The 19,643-nt window shown below is 41.8% G+C and overlaps 1 protein-coding gene across 1 annotated transcript in view; it reads left to right on the plus strand.

The window, feature by feature from the left end:
* LOC124774601 (extracellular sulfatase SULF-1 homolog) overlaps positions 1–19,643 on the plus strand; it is a 449,198-nt gene that overhangs the window by 341,584 nt on the left and 87,971 nt on the right. Inside the window, exons 7-9 of the mRNA XM_047249494.1 lie at positions 1,865–1,978; positions 3,778–3,846; positions 16,080–16,291. Of these exons, the coding sequence (XP_047105450.1) occupies positions 1,865–1,978; positions 3,778–3,846; positions 16,080–16,291 (395 nt within the window). The remainder of the gene's footprint in view (positions 1–1,864; positions 1,979–3,777; positions 3,847–16,079; positions 16,292–19,643) is intronic.

The following is a 19,643-nucleotide window of genomic DNA, read 5'->3' on the forward strand; positions in this document are numbered from 1 at the left end:
GTTTGTTTACATTTGAAAGAGCTTTTACTGAAAAAGCTTAAGAAATCTCTAGGTGTCCAAATTTGATTTTTGTTTACTAATTTGCATGATCCTAGCAGTGTATCACTGAATTCATTCAAAGTCTGCTATCATGTCTACACTGGAATGGAATTACTGCCATTAGCATCTTGTACACAATTTCCTCTGCAGATGCTCCACATTACCCAAATCCCTCCCAACTAATAGAAGCCTTCAATTCACCTTCCCTTCCACATCCTACATGTTCTTTCCATTTCATAGGGCTGAACAGTATTACTTCTAGACATTGAAATTATTATTATTATTATTACTATTACTATTATTATTATTATTATTATTATTATTAACTTGATTTTCCACATTGGACCACTTGCGTCATTCCTTGTTCACTTTCTCTTTGAAGAGAAGACATTGAAATTATGTGACAGGATTCAGAAATTTATCATTGGTCTTGTAACCAGATATCATTGGGTTTTTTCTTTGTTACTCGATTATATTGCATCTATCCACATTTAGAGAGAGTTGCCAGTTAGTACACAAAGTGGATATACTACAGCAGTTCCCCGTAGATAACAGCAAACTATATGAGAGAGATATCTGATAAACTGCCTATGTATATTGAGAACATTAGCAGTCCTATTGTGTGTACAAGGGGCACCCCAAATGTTATTTTGCATGTATTGTAATTCTGAATGATCTCTTCTGGGCGTTACGTTAATGGCACATTAAAACTCATAAGTGCCACCATGTCACATCCAAATGGCAGATGCTTAATTCTTATGTAAAAGTTATTAACAAGAAGGTTTTGGACAGACACAAGCATGTGCCAAATTAAAGTCTGAATCTATGCCAATTTTGCAGTTGTCCAACACAAATGGAGCTAGGCAGGAGCATACGCATAGATAATACTACCATTACCGCTCTACTGCCATTCCATATTCCACAAAGTCTCTCCTGCTAACCACACATAACTAGCTCCTCTACTAAATCTGTGGGAATAATGTAGCACAGTTTCATATCTCTAGAATTAATCACGCTATATGCACTGAAATGGATGAGTCTCTGAGCAGCCACCCATAATTGTGAGAAAGCTCACTTGCAACCAAAAGTTAGGCTGCAGCTCACTATTCCCTACTGTTGTCTAACTGCTTCAATTGCTGAATGAAGTGATGCAGTGGCCAAGACAATGGGCTTAAGTTTTCAAATCCTTGTCTGACCACTCTTCTAAAGATCATCTGTAGTTTTCTTAAATAATTCTCCATGGAACCAGGATGTTTCATTTAACTGGTTATCTCTTCTTTAATCTGATATCAACTGAAGACATGAAATCTGAAAATGAGTCTATGATCATATTGTGGCACTTTATTTTACAGGTCTGTCTTGATCAAACAAACTTTTATACTTCTCTGGTACTGCTTTCGGCTATTGCCATCTTCAGATCATAAAATATTCTGAAGTAGGTATCAGTGTCAAATTATATATGTAGGTACATAGTAAGTGCTGATACAACACTCTGTCTCAAATGTAATGCATAAATATTAATGTTCCAGTGAGTGTGTGAAATGTGTCTTTCATAAAGCTTTGATATTTGTTGAAAACGGTTGTGGGAACATGCAGCTTGCTAAACCAGGGACATCTTTTTTTAAATTGTAGTTTTACTGTGGATTAAGTGTGTTACCTTTTATGTACAGATTTAACTTCAAATGTTATTTGATAATGTAACTGAGTGGTTTCATAATGGCACATTATTTATTTTACTGTGCCCTTGTTGTGCTTCATGAAATTTATAACATGTTTTAACAGATGATGGAAGTATTTAAAATAAGCTATAATATTTCTTTTACAGGATTGATGATATTGTTTTGAATTTGGACTTGGCACCAACATTCCTTGACATAGCAGGTGTTGAGACACCGTCACACATGGATGGAAGATCTTTTCTGAGGCTACTTCACAGAGGGTTAGTTGCTCGATATATTTATATATTATTACTAGTACCCAAACTGCATTAAGCTATACTTCAATGATTTGAGGAGGCTTACTATTATTGTACATCTTCCAAACATCAGACTATGTAAGAAAGATGTAACTTTACCCAAAAGCATTTATTATGAGGACAAGGGAAAAGTGTTTTGGCTGGCAGTGAAAAACTATGTTTTTTGTTTTTTGTTAAAATGCACTTACTTTTTATGTAATACCTTGTTAGGTCAGTTCATGTTCCCAAGCTTTTTTTCCCAATGAGAGGATTCCTTACCAGAAATGAGATTCTTGAAGATCTGCAAAATACTTACTTGTAACTGCCATAACCTCTTCACTGGCCTCAAAACACTTTCAGGCACAAATTTTGTTGCTTATAAAAAAATGGAAGTCTAAGGTTGCCAAATCTGATGAATAGGTTGGATGTTGAAACAATTTGTACCTCAGTTTTTCTGATGAAAAATCAACTTTGTGGACAATACCATTGTGCTAATCCAAAATGTATTTTCTACAGTATTTTGTTTTTGGAACCTAAGCATGTTCCATTTATTTTTTACCCAGGTTGTCCTGAAGACTTCCTTTTTTTTGTGTAAATGATTAAGTCAACTCACTTTTTCATTCACTTAAAAAACTGGCAAACATTTTTCTGGCAGTTGAAATCAACTTGACGTTGCTGTTTTGTTTCAGATGTGAAATGTTGTCCTCACATCTCTGCCATAGTACCAGTTTTGCACTAAAAATAAGTGTGTTTCTTTATAAAATTGTTCAACAGTAGCTGAGAGATTTATTTTTTGAATCTGCACTGAATCAGTGTTCAATAGATACAGCATTCATCAAGCACAAAATGTATCATAGTTAATTTTTGATATAAAATTCACTTTTCTAATATACCCATGAAATTAGCTATTTCAGGTATGTTTAATGACTAACTGATCAATACACAATTGCAAAGTTTCTCAAAATTTTCACTTGAGATTGCAGTTCTGGCATTATTTCATATGGATCATTTTCAAGAGAAATACATTTGCACTCAAATACAGCTAACCATTCCTAGGTTGTTGAAAATCAAGGAGAAAATTCTTTGTAAAAAATTGAGGTGCAAAGTCTTTATAATTTTCACAGGCTTTGTATGAATTTCCATTGGTGATGAACTGTCTAAAATAAAAACTTTTATGATAGCATGATATATCGTTTTATCCAATTAAATGAAACACACACAACACAAGTGCTTCTTTTCCCCTTTAAAAAAAGTAAATAAAAATCAATGATACCAAAGATATATCTTTGCCAGGGCAAACACTATTTATTTGGCCTCATATTTTATACACACCCTCTTCACTGGGCTGTGAGTGACACTGTTGTTTTCCATTGTTGTTGTGGTCCTCCCTCCAAAGTATAGTTTGATGCAGCTCCCCATGCTGACTATCCTGTGCAAGCGTCTTCATGTCTGCTTAACTACCGTACGTACATCCATTGAAACATGCTTGCTGTATTCATGCCTAGGTATCTCTCTACAAATCTCACAGTAAGATTCTTCTTAGCATGAACATACAGGATTTAAAAATTTTTACAATGGTAATTTTCACTTATTGGTCAATGTTTAACATACTCTCAGTCCTGAAGAACTGGTGTATCAAGACAAAGTAAATGTATGACAATGAATAAATTTAAAATAAAGATGCCATAATGTCTGTTGCTGAATGTAAGATAATACATCTAACAATGTACTACTGTACATAAGTAAACATCTAATGTAACCATGTATAACCATCTTTCTTTCAGACCAAAACACAGCAAGGCATCTGGTGCAAGAAGAAGATTTAAATGGCCAGACACATTCCTAATAGAAAGGTAAGTACATTTACATCGGCTACTTTGTATGTACATGTAGTGAAACAAATCTGCAAAAAATGCGAATTTGTGTAATAAAATGAAATTTTTTCTGCAAACAGTAAGCTTCACACTTAGCAGAAATCTTCTGTTAGCCATCTAGTCATAACAGGTCCTAACAGATCCAATTATATCTGAAGGGACCTCCTCACCTTCTTGTTTCTCGTGTGCAACAGTTTATATCAGATTCTGATTGGTGTTAAGTTGCTGAGACTGATTATTAAGGCTTGAGCTTGTTTGTCTTCCTCTGTTTCATAACAACACATAAATATTACTGTCTCATTCTTAATTGTATGCCTTGTTGCATATATCTTCCATTTCTCGAATGTTTAGCCTTACCTTGGTGATGTTAATTCATACTAGAGCCCTTGATCACCTTTTTATCTAGGAGTGGATCATACATGTAGATATTCTTGAAGTTAAATTGAAGAGCACCCTTAGCCAAAAACTTCAATGCCTTGAATGTTTTACCTTGCCTTGCTGATGTTAATTCATGCTAGAGCCTGTGATCACCTTCTCATTTAGGACTGAATCATACATATAGATATTCTTGAAGTTAAATTGGAGAACACCCTTAGCCAAAACTGTTTTGATGGTAACAAAACAGGATCTTAAGCCAAAAATTCAGAAATGTTCCATAATAGGTGATATGAATTGAATTGCATGAAACTACAGCTATAGAAATGTCAAGGAAAACAAAATGTCTAACATTCTAGAAAAAGTAATACTGCAGTCATGCTGTAACTTTCTAAATGTTATAAGAAAATTACTACATTTCATATTAATTGTTGACTACAGCAGCAGTTTACATGCATTGTTCTAAATCTACAAAAGGCATGTCTCTCTGGACAACTAAAATTAGCATTAAATTTCATCTTATTCTACATGGTGCGGCCCTGCTTAAGTGATGAGATTGACATTTTAGAGCACAGCTCTTTACTAAGCACATCAAAAATGTTAATAGTTTTGACCGTTACACTAATTTGTAATTGCTCGAATGTTCATTGATTGGCTCATAAACAGAGTTTCCAATTGTCAAGTAAAGCATGTGCAAGTAAAAAAAAATGTATATACTGTTGCTATATAACATTGGTAGCTGTGGAGTACCTCAGAGGTTCAGCCTCCAGAATCAGAAGGGATTTTCTTAGTCTGGGTGCCTTTTCAAAATGTACACAGTGTCTCAAATGTAACTGTTTTATGTAGATGACCCTGATAAGAACACACAGAGTGTCATGAGATGTTGGTATTGTTGTTGTTAGAGAGAAAGAAAAGGAAGAGGGTATAATAAGCTGCTAGTACTTAGTACACTCCCCCCTGTGGGTCCAGGGTATGAATAGACCCGAGGTATTCCTGCCTGTCGTAAGAGGCGACTAAAAGCAGTCTCATACGTTTTGGCCTATAGGTGATGATCCCCTGTAGGGATTGATCTCCATTCTTCAAAAATTTCCCAAAGAGCGAGCCAATGGGGGATTAACCCACTTTCTCATTGTCACATTGCAGTCCCGCTCATTCTCCATCTCTTGGGTGAGGACACCTTCCTGGGTGCATTTTCCACCTTGCACTATGCAGTGTCGCTTTCTGTGCCAACGGTGACCATGGACTTCTTTGCACCTCATATCCAGCAAAGTAGCCAGTCCGTTGTGGTGGGGCCACCATGTACCATGTTGGTTGCAGCCCCCTGACCACACAGGGATCACTCTGCTGATGCCTGTGCCATTAACTCCCCACATATGCCAAGGGGTAGATGCCCATCCCCCTGCGGCATCGGGCCTCCCAGCAAAGACCATCCTGCCAGGTGGCCTTTGCTGTGGCTGGGTGTCGCCCGTGTGGAGAACCCCTCATCGGAGTGGGTGGCATCAGGGCGGATGACACGTGATGAAGCATAGTACATCATCTCTTGCTGGTTGTCAAGCACCAGCAGTCTCTAAGTGTTCACAGGCTCAATTCAATGCACAGAAGTACGACCCCAAATTATTCGCCTCCCTTGCCACACCATGGGAGGAACGCCAAGCTAAGGATGGCAGTGAATATTTTCTCCCTGGTACCTAGTATGTGCACGAGCTGATAAGGAATCCTTTGTGTCCATGAAGCCTCAGTTCTTTGTAGAGCATTTAGAGGACAATTTTGGGGAGGTGGAGGGCTTGTACAAAATGCAGTCTGGGTCAGTCTTGATAAAAACATCCTCCTCTGCCCAGTCACGGGCATTACTCGCTTGTGACAAGCTGAGGGATGTTTCTGTTACTATCGTGCCCCATAAGAGCTTGAATATGGTCCAGGGTATTATCTTCCACAGGGATCTTCTTTTACAGTCTGATGAAGAGCTGCGCGCCAACTTAGAGCGACTAGGAGTCCATTTTGTCCGGCACCTCCACCGGGGTCTGAGGGATAATCAGGTTGCCACTGGTTCCTTCATCTTGGCCTTCAAGGGCGACACATTACCTGAGAAGGGAAGGTGATGGTCTACCACTGTGATGTCAAGCCATATATACCTCGCCCGATGTGGTGCTTTAAGTGCTGGAAGTTTGGCCATATGCCTTCCTGTTGTACTTCCAGCCTCATGTGTTGAGATTGTGGTCGTCCATCCCATCCCAATATTCCATGTGTCCCACCTCCCATCTGTGTCAACTGCAGAGAGCACCATTCCCCTTCCTCGCCGAACTGTAGGATTCTACAGAAGGAAAGGAAAATATTAGAATACAAGACCCTGGACCGACTGACCTACACTGAGGCTAAAAGGAAATTTGAAAGGCTCCGTCCCATTCATGTGTATGACAACATCTTACACCGCTGTTATACCTACTGTTTCAGCCCCATCCATTGCACCAATTCCAGTCAGCTCTCAGAGCCGTAAGACTACACCTGCCCCCTTGATGGCTGGGGGCACTTGCCTCTCTGTTTCTCCTTCTCCCGCACCACCTACTTTGGGAGCAACCCCCCCCCCCCCCTCCCCCAACCATCGGGGATTGGGGACATCAGCCCCAACTTCTAAACTGCAGAAGCATAAGTCTTCTTTGGGTCCTTTCGCTAGGATGGTGTCCCTTGGGTCACTCCCTTCCCAGGTTCCTACCAGTGGCAAAGCGGACACCTGCCAGTTGCTGAAGCAGCCACAGGTAACTGGTCATAGGGCTTCATGGTCCTCCTCAGTCCTGGAGACTGAATCAAAGAAGCCCTCCTAGGTAGAGAAACCCAAGGAACAGTGCGAGAAATCGAAAAAGAAGACCCCCAAGAACAAGGAAATTGCAGTGGCACCCACACCACCGCTACCTACAAGCTCTGCATTTGGGATGTCACATTGCAGTCCTCAGCATCTGCTGAGGACCTAGATCTCACTGGACCCTCAGACACAACGGATATAGACTGTGCAGGCAATAAGTCAGTGACAGCAGGTGACCCTGAGGCATAAACTGCCTCATTGAGTGTTCCATGAGTTCCCAGTCTCACAATGATGTCATCCTCCAGTGGAATTGCGGTGGTTTTCTTCACTGCCTGGCTGAGTTACGGCAACTGCCAAGCTTTACACCTGTTTTCTGCATTGCCCTCCAGGAAACTTGGTTCTCTGCAACGTGGACCGCTGCCTTCTGTGGCTATAAGGGATATTACAGGAACCACTCTACTTGAGTGTCATGTGGAGTTTGTGTCCTAAACTCAGTCTCTAGTGAAATGGTGCCCCTTGAAATCCCTCTTGAAGCAGTTGCTGTTAGGATAAGGATGATGCAGGAAATAACTGTCTGCAACATTTATCTTCCTCCATATGGTGCAGTACTCCTGGACGCTTTGGCTGCACTGACTGCTCAACTCCCTATACCCTTCCTACTTTTGGGAGATTTTAATGCTCGTAGTCCCTTGTGGGGTGGCACCATGCTTACTGGCTGAGGCAGAGATGTCGAAACTTTACTGTCTCAGTTTGACCTCTGCCTCCTAAACACTGGGGCCACCACACACTTCAGTGTGGCTCATGGCAGTTACTCGGCCATTGATTTATCAATTTGCAGCCCAGAACTTCTCCCATATGTACACTGGAGAGCACATGACGACCTGTGTGATAGTGACCACTTCCCCATCTTCCTGTCACTGCCCCTGCATCAGGCCCATGGATGCCTGCCCAGATGGGCGTTAAACAAGGTGGACTAGGAAACTTTCACCTCTGCTGTCACTGTTGAATCCCCCCCACATGGTAAACATCAATGTGATGGTTGAGCAGGTGACTACAACAATCGTTTCTGTGGCAGAAAGTGTGATCCCTCGCTCTTTAGGGTGCCCCCGGTGAAAGGCTTGATGGTTGCTGCAAGTTGCTGGGCATTAAACAAGGTGGACTGGGAAACTTTCACCTCTGCTGTCACTGTTGAATCTCCACCACATGGTAAACATTGATGTGTTGGTTGAGCAGGTGACTACAACAATCGTTTCTGTGGCAGAAAGCGTGTTCCCTCGCTCTTTAGGGTGCCCCCGGTGAAAGGCATTTCCTTGGTGGTTGCTGGAAGTTGCTGAAGCAATTAAGTGGCATGAGCGGCACCCTTTCCTGGAGCACCTCATAGACTTTAAACAGCTCTGTGCCCGTGTCCACCAACTTATCAAACAATGGAAGCAGGAGTGTTGATAGACGTATGTCTCGACTATTGGGTCCCATATGTCACCTTTCCAAGTCTGGGCAAAGGTAAAATGTGTCTTTAGGTACCAGACCCCAACAGATGTTCCCAGTTTTAACATAAATGGCATGTTCTCTGCTGACGCAAATGCGATTGCCAAGCACTTTGCTGAGCACTATGCTTGGGCCTCTGTGTCAGAGAATTACCCACAGCCTTTTGCACTCTGAAACAGCGGCTGGAAAGGAAAGTCCTCTCGTTCACTTCATGCCACAGTGAATCCTATAACGTCCCATTTACAGAGTGCGAGCTCCTCAGTGCCCTTGCACATTACCCCGACACAGCTCCTGGGCCAGATCAGATCCACAGGCAAATGATTAAACATCTCTCATCTGGCTACAAGCGACATCTCCTCATCGTCTTCAACCGGATCTGGTACGATGGCACCTTTCCATCGCAATGGTGGGAGAGCACCATCATTCCAGTGCTCTAACCCGGTAAAAACCCACTTGATGTGGATAGCTATTGGCCCATCAGCCTCACCAATATTTTTTGTAAGCTGCTGGACTGTATGGTGTGTTGGCGGTTGGGTTGGCTCCTGGAGTCATGTGGCCTACTGGCTCCATGTCAGGGCAGCTTCCTCCAGGATCGATCTACCACTGATAATCTTGTGTCCCTCGAGTCTGCCATCTGAACAGCCTTTTCCAGATGCCAACACCTGGTTGCCATATTTTTTGATTTATGAAAAGAATATGACACAGCCTGGCAACTTCATATTCTTGCCACATTATCGAGTGGGGTCTCCAAGGCCCACTCCCGATTTTTATCCAAAATGTTTTGTCGCTCCGTACTTTCCATGTCCAAGTTGGTGCCTCCCATAGTTCCCTCCATATCCAGGAGAATGGGGTCCCACAGGGCTCTGTATTGAGTGTGTCTCTATTTTTAGCGGCCATTAATGGTATAGCAGCAGCTGTAGGGCCATCCACCTTATCTTCTCTGTATGCAGACAACTTCTGCATTTCATACTGCTCCACCAGTACTGGTGCTGCTGAGCAACACCTATAGGGAGCCATCCACAAGGTGTAGTCATGGGCTCTAGCCCATGGATTTCAGTTTTCAGCCGTGAAGATGTGTGTCATGCATTTCTGTCTGTTTGTACCGTTTAACCAGAACCAGCTTTTTACCTTAGTGACGATTCACTGTCGTGGAGACATATCGATTCTTAGGTCTGGTTTTTGACACTTGTTTGACTTGGCTTCCTCATATTTGTCAACTTAAATGGAGGTGTTGGCAGCAGCTGGCACCCTCAGCATTGCGTTTGCTCAATCCATTGCACCATTGCGGAGTTCGACTAGCGACTGCTCGCCAGTTACGTTGCACACATTCGTAGCTCTCCTGAACATCCTAATTACTGTCTTCTTTTCCCAACCGTGGCGGTTCACCTCCCACATAGGTGGCCCAGGTCAGGGCTAATGAATGCAGTTCGCATATGATTGCTTCTGTCTGGCATCCTTGCTTTTACCACCTCTCCTTGGGATCCATTCACATACAACTCCATGGCGTAGCCCTAGGCCAAAGTTTTGCCTGGACCTTTTGCATGTCCCTAAGGACTCCATTAACCCTGGAGCTCTCCGCTGTCACTTCCTCTCAATTCTTGAAGTGTTCCAGGGTCTGAAGTGGTTTACACTGACAGCTCGATGGCTGATGGTCGTGTAGGCTTCGCCTACATTCATGGCAGCCATACTGAACAGCATTCCTTACCCGATGAGCTGATGGCCCTATCTTGTGCACTTGAGTAAATCCGTTCATGCTCTGGTGAATCGTTTCTCCTATGTACTGACTCCCTGAGCAGCTTACATTCCATCGACCAGTGCTACCCTTGCCATCCTTTGGTAGCGACCATCCAGGAGTCCATCTATGCCCTGGAATGGTCTAGTCATTCCGTGGTGTTTGTCTGGACCTCAGGACACTTCGGCATCCTAGGCAATGAACTTGCTGACAGGCTGGCCAAACAGGCTACGCGGAAACCACTTCTGGAGATGGGTCTCTCTAAAACTGATCTGTGTTCTGTTCTTACACCGCAAGGTTTTTCAGCTTTGGGAGGTGGAGTGGCATAATGGTATGCACAATAAACTGTGTGTCATTAAGGAGGCTGCAAATGTGTGGAAGTCTTCCCTGCAGGCTTCTCGCAGGGAATCATTTGTCTTTTGTTGACTCCGCATTGACCATACGTGGCTCACACATGGTTACCTCCTTTGTTGCGAGGACCCACCTCAGTGTTGCTGTTGCTCCTAAATGACGGTTGTCCACCTCTCGCTGGATTGCCCACTTTTAGCCGCTCTATGGTGGACTTTTAACTTTCCCAGCAGCCTACCTTCGATGTTGGGCAACAATGCTTCAACAGCAGCTTCAGTGTTATGTTTTATTCATGAGGGTGGGTTTTATCATTTGACCTGAGTTTTAGTGTGTGTACTTTGTTCCTCTGTGTCCTCCACCCTAGTGCTTTTAGGGTGGAATTTTAAATGTGTTGCAGAGTGGCTGGCTTCTCCTTTCCATTCTCATGGTCGGCCAGCCACTGTAATCTTTCTTGTTTTACTCTTTTCTAATTGTTTCTTGGGCCTCTCTGCTGTTTCCTTGTCCTCTCTTATTCCTTTTAGTGTTTGTTGCCTTTTCTTCATAAATATTTTTTTTTTTTTTTTTTTTTTTTTTTATTATGCTGTATGTGTCATTTGTTTTACTCTACCCCTTGTGGACTTGTTTTTTAGGACCAATGACCACACAGTTTGGTCCCTCCTCCCCCCCCCCCCCACCCTCCCCCCTTTCAAACTAACCAACCAACCAACCAACTTAGTACACTCCTCCACAAACATCACTACCTGGACCACTGAGTCCAGTGATCTTATATGGAAGAGCAACACAGGTTCAGATATCTAAACTCCGTGAAACAGGAAAATTTGGGATTTAACCTAGGACATTGGTGCATAATGACTAGGAAACCTTTTCTCTCCTCATCAGTCAAATTCTGATGAGGCAAATTTCTTGAGATACTATAATTTGATCTGGCTATCTCCAGATGAATCAGCCCCAGCAGTGGAGATAAGCTTATGTCTCAGTGAAGGTGGGGTATCAATGAAAGCAGGTTTAGTATGATGAATATTATGTAAATGGTGTGCAAGTATTTCAGCATGTTTAATACGTTTTTACAAGAAGAGATTTTTATGAGGCAAATTATGAATACAAAGTCAGATGTCTCCCTGGATACGTGCATAACCTCTAGACTTCATAATGTAGAGCTAGGTTCGAGATTTGTTCAGAGATGAATATCATACTGTTCCATTGTCAAAGTTGAATAAGTTTTAATGTGTTGTAAGGAACAACCATTGGATTAAAAGTTATTGTTTTCAATTAAATCCAAAGTTGGCAAGTTAAAAATATTTACTATCAAAAACAAGCTTGATCACAATTTATTTATTATGGCGACCGGTTTCGACCACTACTGTGGTCATCTTCAGACCTACAAGTCATATACAAAGCTTTAATTAGAGGGCTACACACATTAAAGAAAATACATAAAGTTATAAAGCTGTAAAACAATGAATTATCAATGAGTAAGAACCTCTTTCTGCTGGAGAATCACTACTGGAGAAACCAGTGCATGTCTTACTGTATATAATGGAGGCTCCGCCCCCTTCTGACGGAATGATGTCATTACTAACCAATGGGTTATAGGTCGAATAACAATGTAAAATTTCTTAGTTAAAAGAACATTGTCAAGAAATAAAAATAAACACACACTAAACTTAGCTTATTTAACAGCTATTGTCAATTAAGAAGTGTTAAAAATATTTAAACATGTAGGATAAACGAACTTCATTTTGACAGTACATGGGTTGCCCTCTCAAGGCCTGTTAGTGAACCACTTGGAACCACTGGTTGCCATGGTGAAGTTGGATGCTGTTGCAAAGATGAGGCAGCAGGCTTCTTCCCCTTGAAGTTGTAAAGTTGATAGGCAAACTAGTGGTTGCCACGGTGAGGATAAACACCAGTGCAAAGATGTGGCAGCAGGTTTCTTTCTAATGAAGTTGTTGCAAAAGCGGAATGGCAAAGACTGTCATGTCAGACAATGTACTATTGAGCAGCAACATGTCTTTATTGAAATGATTTTTCAATGAGTAGGCTGCAATAATCTTTAGCTGACATGTATAGAACATGCTGCACAGATACAATTTACTGGTGTAATAAGAGACTTTCATTTACATAGATTACATAATAATTCTTACAGATAAATACTAAGAGAAAAAAAATTTAAAAAATCGAGAGGGCACAGTAGTTGTGCATATTTATGAAATATTGTCTATGAAGTTCATATGTAGATTTCAATTTTTTTTATTTACATGTGACAGTTTTTAAAGTGAAAGCATAGAACAGCATAGAACATCACCTTCTCACATGATGAATGTCGGTTTGCATAAATTGCAAACAAGTAAATTGTCATATACACTTATGACATGATGAGCCTAGGGGATATCCTTAGCATTATGAAAACTGAATAAATTTTCAGCTGCTAAGATCGCAAAAATCATTTATTCATACAGATTATCAGTTTTGTCAATTCTCTGTTGCCATCTCCAGATCCAAAGATGGCGACAGAGAATTTCTAAAACTGGAAATCTGTATGTAAAGTACACTTATGCAAAAGAGGAGTATATTAAACTGGAATTATGTTACATAACCAAGACCTGCCCAATCCAGCCACCCAGCACTTCCTATTCCAGTCCTGTAATGGGCTTACTTTGTGTCACCAAAGGTTGGGCCACTTATGAAAGCAGCCATGTTGTACACCAGATCTGCTGCAACCACTGCACAGCTTTTTATGTTGGTATGACAACCAACCAGCTGTCCACTAGGATGAACGTCCACTGCAGAACTGTAACCAAGAGCAAAGTAGACCACCCTGAGGCACAACATGCAGTTGAAAATAACACACTACATTTCAATGGCTGCTTCACAATCCTGGCCATCTGATTCCTCTACTCCACCACCAGCTTTTCTGAATTGCACAGATGGGAGTTATCCCTGTAACACTCCTCCAGAAATTATCCTGGCCTCAACCTATTGTAACCTACATCCCCCACACCCTCCACCCAATAATTTGCACCCCCTCATCCTATCCTATCACCTCCTCCCTTCCTTTTTCCCTCACCCTTTTTGTGTGCCACCCTCTGTCAATGTACCTGTTCATCATTTTCCCTTATGTGCTCCTCTCCTTTTCTTCTATTCCCTTCCCCCCACTCCACCTATTGATCTGTGCCTGATAATCTCTAGTCCCTGCATGCCGCATCAGACAGTGCTCTTCTCCACCCCCCCCCCCCCCCCTCCCAACTGTACCCCGCTATCCCAACCCCTTCCCCACCCAACTTCAGAACTTCAGATTTGTATTCACATGACAGTCACATTCCTGCATTCCTGTTGGGGCTGCCAGTGGTAGCAGTCATGTGTGTGACCTGTGTTTACTTGTGTGAAAGTGTGTTTTCTTTGCTGAGCAAGACTTTGGCCAAAAGCTGTAATTTGTAACAGTCTTTTCACTGTGCCTGTCTGAAACTTAATGGGTCATCTTTACGGTGAGTTGCAGTCAATCCTTTTCCTAATATTGTTCATACACCAATCTTAAATACATTTGAGCCAAAGTTCAAACAGTTCTTGCTTAACCACTGCTTCTACTCTGTCTCTGAATTTCTGGAACTACATAATAAGTAAATGTCATTTATCAAATATTGTTAATTATGAATTATGTCCCTTTGTACTCTAATGTACTTCAATCATGTTGATCATGTAGTCTCACTTAATAATTGCTCATCATACACTATGTGATCAAAAGTATCTGGACACCCCCAAAACATACATTTTTCTTATTGGTGCATTGTGCTGCCACCTACTGCCAGGTACTCTATATAAGTGACCTCAGTAGTCATTAGATATTGTGGGGCACTCCGCAAAACTCACGGACTTCGAACGTGGTGAGGTGATTGGGTGTCACTTGTGTCACACATCTGTACATGAGATTTCCACTCTCCTAAAGATCTCTACGTCCACTGTTCTCGATGTGATAATGAAGTGGAAATGTGAAGGGACACATACTGCACAAAAGTGTACAGGCCGACCTCGTCTGTTGACTGACAGAGACTGCCGACAGGTGAAGAGGGTCATAATGTATAATAGGCAGACATCTATCCAGACCATCACACAGGAATTCCAAGCTGCATCAGGATCCACTGCAAGTACTATGACATTTAGGTGGGAGGTGAGAAAATTTGGATTTCATGGTCGAGCAGCAGCTCATAAGCCACACATCACGCCAGTAAGTGCCCAATGATGCCTCACTTGGTGTAAGAAGCATAAACATTGGACGACTGAACAGTGGAAAAACATTGTGTGGAGTAACGAATCACAGTACACAATGTGGCGATCCGATGGCAGGGTGTGGGTATAGTGAATGCCCAGTGAACATCATCTGCCAGCATGTGTAGTGCCAACAGTAAAATTTGGAGGCACTGGTGTTATGGGTGTGGTTATGTTTTCCATGGAGGGGGCTTGCACCCCTTGTTGTTTTGTGTGGCACTATCACAGCACAGGCCTACATTGATGTTTTAAGCACCTTCTTCCTTCCGACTGTTGAAGAGCAATTCGGGAATGGCGATTGCATCTTTCAACATGATCGATCACCTGTTTGTAAAGCACGGCCTGTGATTGAGTGGTTACATGACAATTACAGCCCTGTAATGGACTGGCCTGTACAGAGTCATGACCTGAATCCTATAGAACACCTCTGGGATGTTTTGGAATGCCGACTTCATGCCAGGGCTAACCGACCAACATCGATACCTCTCCTCAGTGCAACAGTCGGTGAAGAATGGGCTGCGGTTCCCCAAGAAGCCATCCGGCACCTGATTGAACATATGGCTGCAAGAGTGGAAGCTGTTATCAAGACTAAGGGTGGCCCCACACCATATTGAATTCCAGCATTACCAATGGAGGGTGCCACAAACTTGTAAGTCATTTTATGCCAGGTGTCCGGATCCTTTGTTCACATAGTGTATGTATGAGTATATCAGTTTATATTGTTATGTACTTTGATTGTGTTTGTCATGAAGTCACGATGACCACTGTAATCATAAATTAATTGTATTTACCTCTTGTCCTATATCATATGTACAAACAATGTGACAAAAATGATTTCCTGAACAACATAAATAAATAAACAACATTTAAAGTCATTCATACACCACAGTGAATGCACAATATTGTTTTACTGTAGCAAAATCTTTTATGTGGATTAATTTTACCAGAATAGACTGTTTCATTAAAAAAAAAAAAAAAAAAAAAAAAAAAAGAAGAAGAGTCAGTATCTATCAAACATGAATTGTATGCATTGCTTATGAAAAAGGATTTTGCTTCATTATTGAGCTGTGTGACTAAATACTTCTGATGAACAGAAGCTTTTTAATACAATAATCTGAATTAATGAAAGTTGTTTGATGTCTTAATAGAATGATGTTTACCTTCTGTCCTTAAAGCTGAGATTTTATCAGTAACACACAATGATTTATACAGTAGTGGGAGGCGAGAAATACCAGAAGCTGCACGTCAAGAAGACACTCTCAGTACAACAGATGCAATAAGAATCTTCAGCCATACAACAGAGATGCCTACTTTGCCACCTGTCTTGAGCAGCGAAGTAGATGATTTCTTGGTCAACAATTCAGCAAATGTGCTACCACTTTCTCATGAAAGCAGCTTACTGGAAGAACTTCCGATACTAGCAAGTGAGTATCATTATTACAGAAAATATTCATTGTGTATGCTTATTGTAATTACATATGTTGATGAGCTGATCATTGATATGATCTCATGAAACTGCATGGTTAACCAGCTAAACTCACAGCCATCATCTTGCATAAGAGCAACGGATAATTCCCTCTCCTGTCAGTTTTGTATTGCAAATTTTGATTGAAATAAATCATTGCTAGGAAGGATTTCATCTTAATATTGTTATCAATAACAATGTCACAAATTTCCAGCCAACTGGTTGCAAATTCTATTTGTGACATTGTAATTAATTATGATATGTTCAAAATGTTATCCATGTCTGTTATTTTACATCTGTATTAACATATAGTGACTGTTTTAGAAATAATGTTATTACATCTTAGATAGCTGAGACAAAACTTGAAGATATTTATTCATGATATTGACACTTTTGATTCCCTGCATTCATATAAATACCTAAAAAAATAATTGAGACCATTAATCTAATATATATGATTGTATAGTTTTGGTTATCTAATATTTGGAGTACATTCTATGTTTTTGTGTTTTTAAGAAGCAGCATGGTTCATGCAAAGTGTTAACATATTTTTATCTTTGTGAATCTGGAACTTCCCACATGGATAATATTTTTAGAAGTGCTAGAGACATGTGTAGATTTTGTACAGAAAATCATTTCTTAATATAAACTGAAGCTTGAAATGTACTTCAGCAAGCATCAGTAGATGTGACCAAAGGTTAACTATTTGGGTCACAAAGATGATAAAAGTACAGAAAATAAAAATAAGTGGCGATCTACCCCTCCTGAATGCAATAAACTTTGTAACTTATCCTTTTTCAATGGCATATTCAATTAAACTGCTCTTTCTCCATAACATTACCTTTCCCTCACTGTGAGCTTCCCAGAAATGAAAGGGAGTGCTGTGGAATAACCTCAGCCTAAGCCTTAAGCAGCAGTAGGGTAACCATGAGCAGCAATTGAGAGAAAACTGTATCTCCCTGCATATCTGGCCCATCAGGCTTTTGCCATATTCCTAAATAATGACATTATCAAGAAAGCTATTGGTATGTGCCCATGGCACATCTTCCAGCATCTTTATTCCATGACATTAAAAATGGAGGAAGCTGCAAGACTCTGAACAGAAAAGAATGTAAACAGTCCAGGGTATTGAACTGACAGTACATACCAGTCGGCAAGTATATAATACACTGAAGAGCCAAAGAAACTGGTACACTTACCTAATAACGTGTAGGGCCCCCACAGGCACACAAACGTGCCACAACATGACATGGCATGGACTTGATTAATGTCTGAAGTAGTGCTGGAGGGAATTGACACCATGAATCCTGAAGGGCTATGTCCCATTGCTCATGCGCCAATTATAACACTAAGAGTATGAGGGGGTGAAGATCTTTTCTGAATGGCACATTACAGGGCATCACATATATGCTCAATAATGTTCATGTCTGGGGAGTTTTGTGACCAGCGAAAGTGTTTAAACTCAGAAGAGTGTTCCTGGAGCCACTCTGTAGCAATTCTGGGTGTGTGGGGTGTCACTATGTCCTGCTGGAATTGCCCAAGTCCGTTGTACATGAATGGATATAGGTGATCAGACAGAATGCTTATGTATGTGTCTCCTGTCAGAGTCATTTCTAGACACATCAGGGGTCCCATATCGCCCCAACTGCACAAGCCAAACACCACTACAGAGCCTCCATCAGCTCGAACAGTCCTCTGCTGACACGCAGGGTCCATGGATTCATGAGGTTATCTCCATACCCATACACATTCATCCACTCGATACAATTTGAAACGAGACTCATCTGACCAGACAACATGTTTCCAGTCATCAACAGTCCAACGTCAGTGTTGAAGGGCCCAGGCAAGGCATAAAGCTATCTGTCGTGCAGTCATCAAGGGTACATGAGTGAGCCTTCGGCTCTGAAAGCCCATATTGACGATGTTTCACTGAATGGTTCACATGCTGACACTTGTTGATGGCCCAGCATTGAAATCTGCACCAATTTGCAGAAGGGTTGTACTTCTGTCACGTTAAACGATTCTCTTCTGTCATTGTTTGTCCTGTCCTCACAGGATCTTTTTTCGGATGCAGCAATGTTGGAGATTTGATGTTTTACCAGATTCCTGATATTTATGACACACTTGTGAAACAGATGTATGGGGAAATCCCCTCTTCATTGCTACCTCAGAGATGCTGTGTCCCATTGCTCATGCGCCAATTATAACAATAAATTCAAACACACTTAAATCTTGATGAAGGTTTCTCGGGTCTCCAGCCGGGTGGTAGCATTGATATCTCGCGACGTTTCGGGAAGTGTCATACTACCCATCTTCTGGGGAAGTGTTGAGATTTCCGGAGAGTGGGCTATTTATATGTGCGGTCACCCCCCTCCACTAGACCTCGGGTGGCTGTGGTTGACCGGCGGCGTGTGCACGGTGGTGGGGATGGCGGTGTAAGCATTCTGTCTGTCTCCGCAGTGGAGGATGTTGACGAGCACGCTCCCGATGGATTGCCACTATTGCAGGGTTCCATGCTGCGCTGGGTTAGTATGGAAGGAATGCTGGATGGTGGCAGCTTGTTGCATGAATATGAATGAACAGCACAAAGACAAACAGTACTGACCAACCTGGCACATAGGATGCGCGCTGTCTGTGACAAAGACAGCCTGCCATCTGAGCTGCAACACCTGAGGGAAGTCTTCCAGCAAAATGGCTACAGTGAAACGCAGATCAACAGGGTGCTTAAAAGGAAGAAGGAAGCAGTGAGAACCCCAGAAGAAGATGTTGAAGAGGAAGAAGACAAACAACTCGCGTTCCTTCCATATGTGGGTCTGCTCTCGGCCAACATTGCACAACTACTGGGCAAATACAATATCAAAACCATTCTCCGACCACCACCAAAGACGAGGGAGCTCCTAGGTTCTGCCAAAGATGCGCTGAACCTTAACACACCAGGAGTATACAGCATACCATGCGAATGTGGAAAACAATACATTGGGCAAACACTGCGCTGCATATTTCAATGCTGTGAAGAACATATCAGATGTGTGCAACTAGGTCACACAGAAAAATCAGCCATAGCAGAACACAGCATAAATGAAGAACACACCTTCAACTTCAAAACACGAAGGTACTGTGCTGAGCATCTGGCTTCTGGGAAAGCGTTATCAAAGAATCCATAGAAATAATGATTCACGACAATCTGGTCAACAGAGATGAGGGATACCAACTAAGCGTAGCATGGAACCCTGCAATAGCGGCAATTCGTCGGGAACACACCCATCAACGTCCTCTGCCGTGGATGCAGACAGAATGCTTACACCAAGAAC

This window comes from Schistocerca piceifrons, chromosome 2, assembly GCF_021461385.2.
Source record: "Schistocerca piceifrons isolate TAMUIC-IGC-003096 chromosome 2, iqSchPice1.1, whole genome shotgun sequence".
Classification (NCBI taxonomy): Eukaryota; Metazoa; Arthropoda; class Insecta; order Orthoptera; family Acrididae; genus Schistocerca; species Schistocerca piceifrons.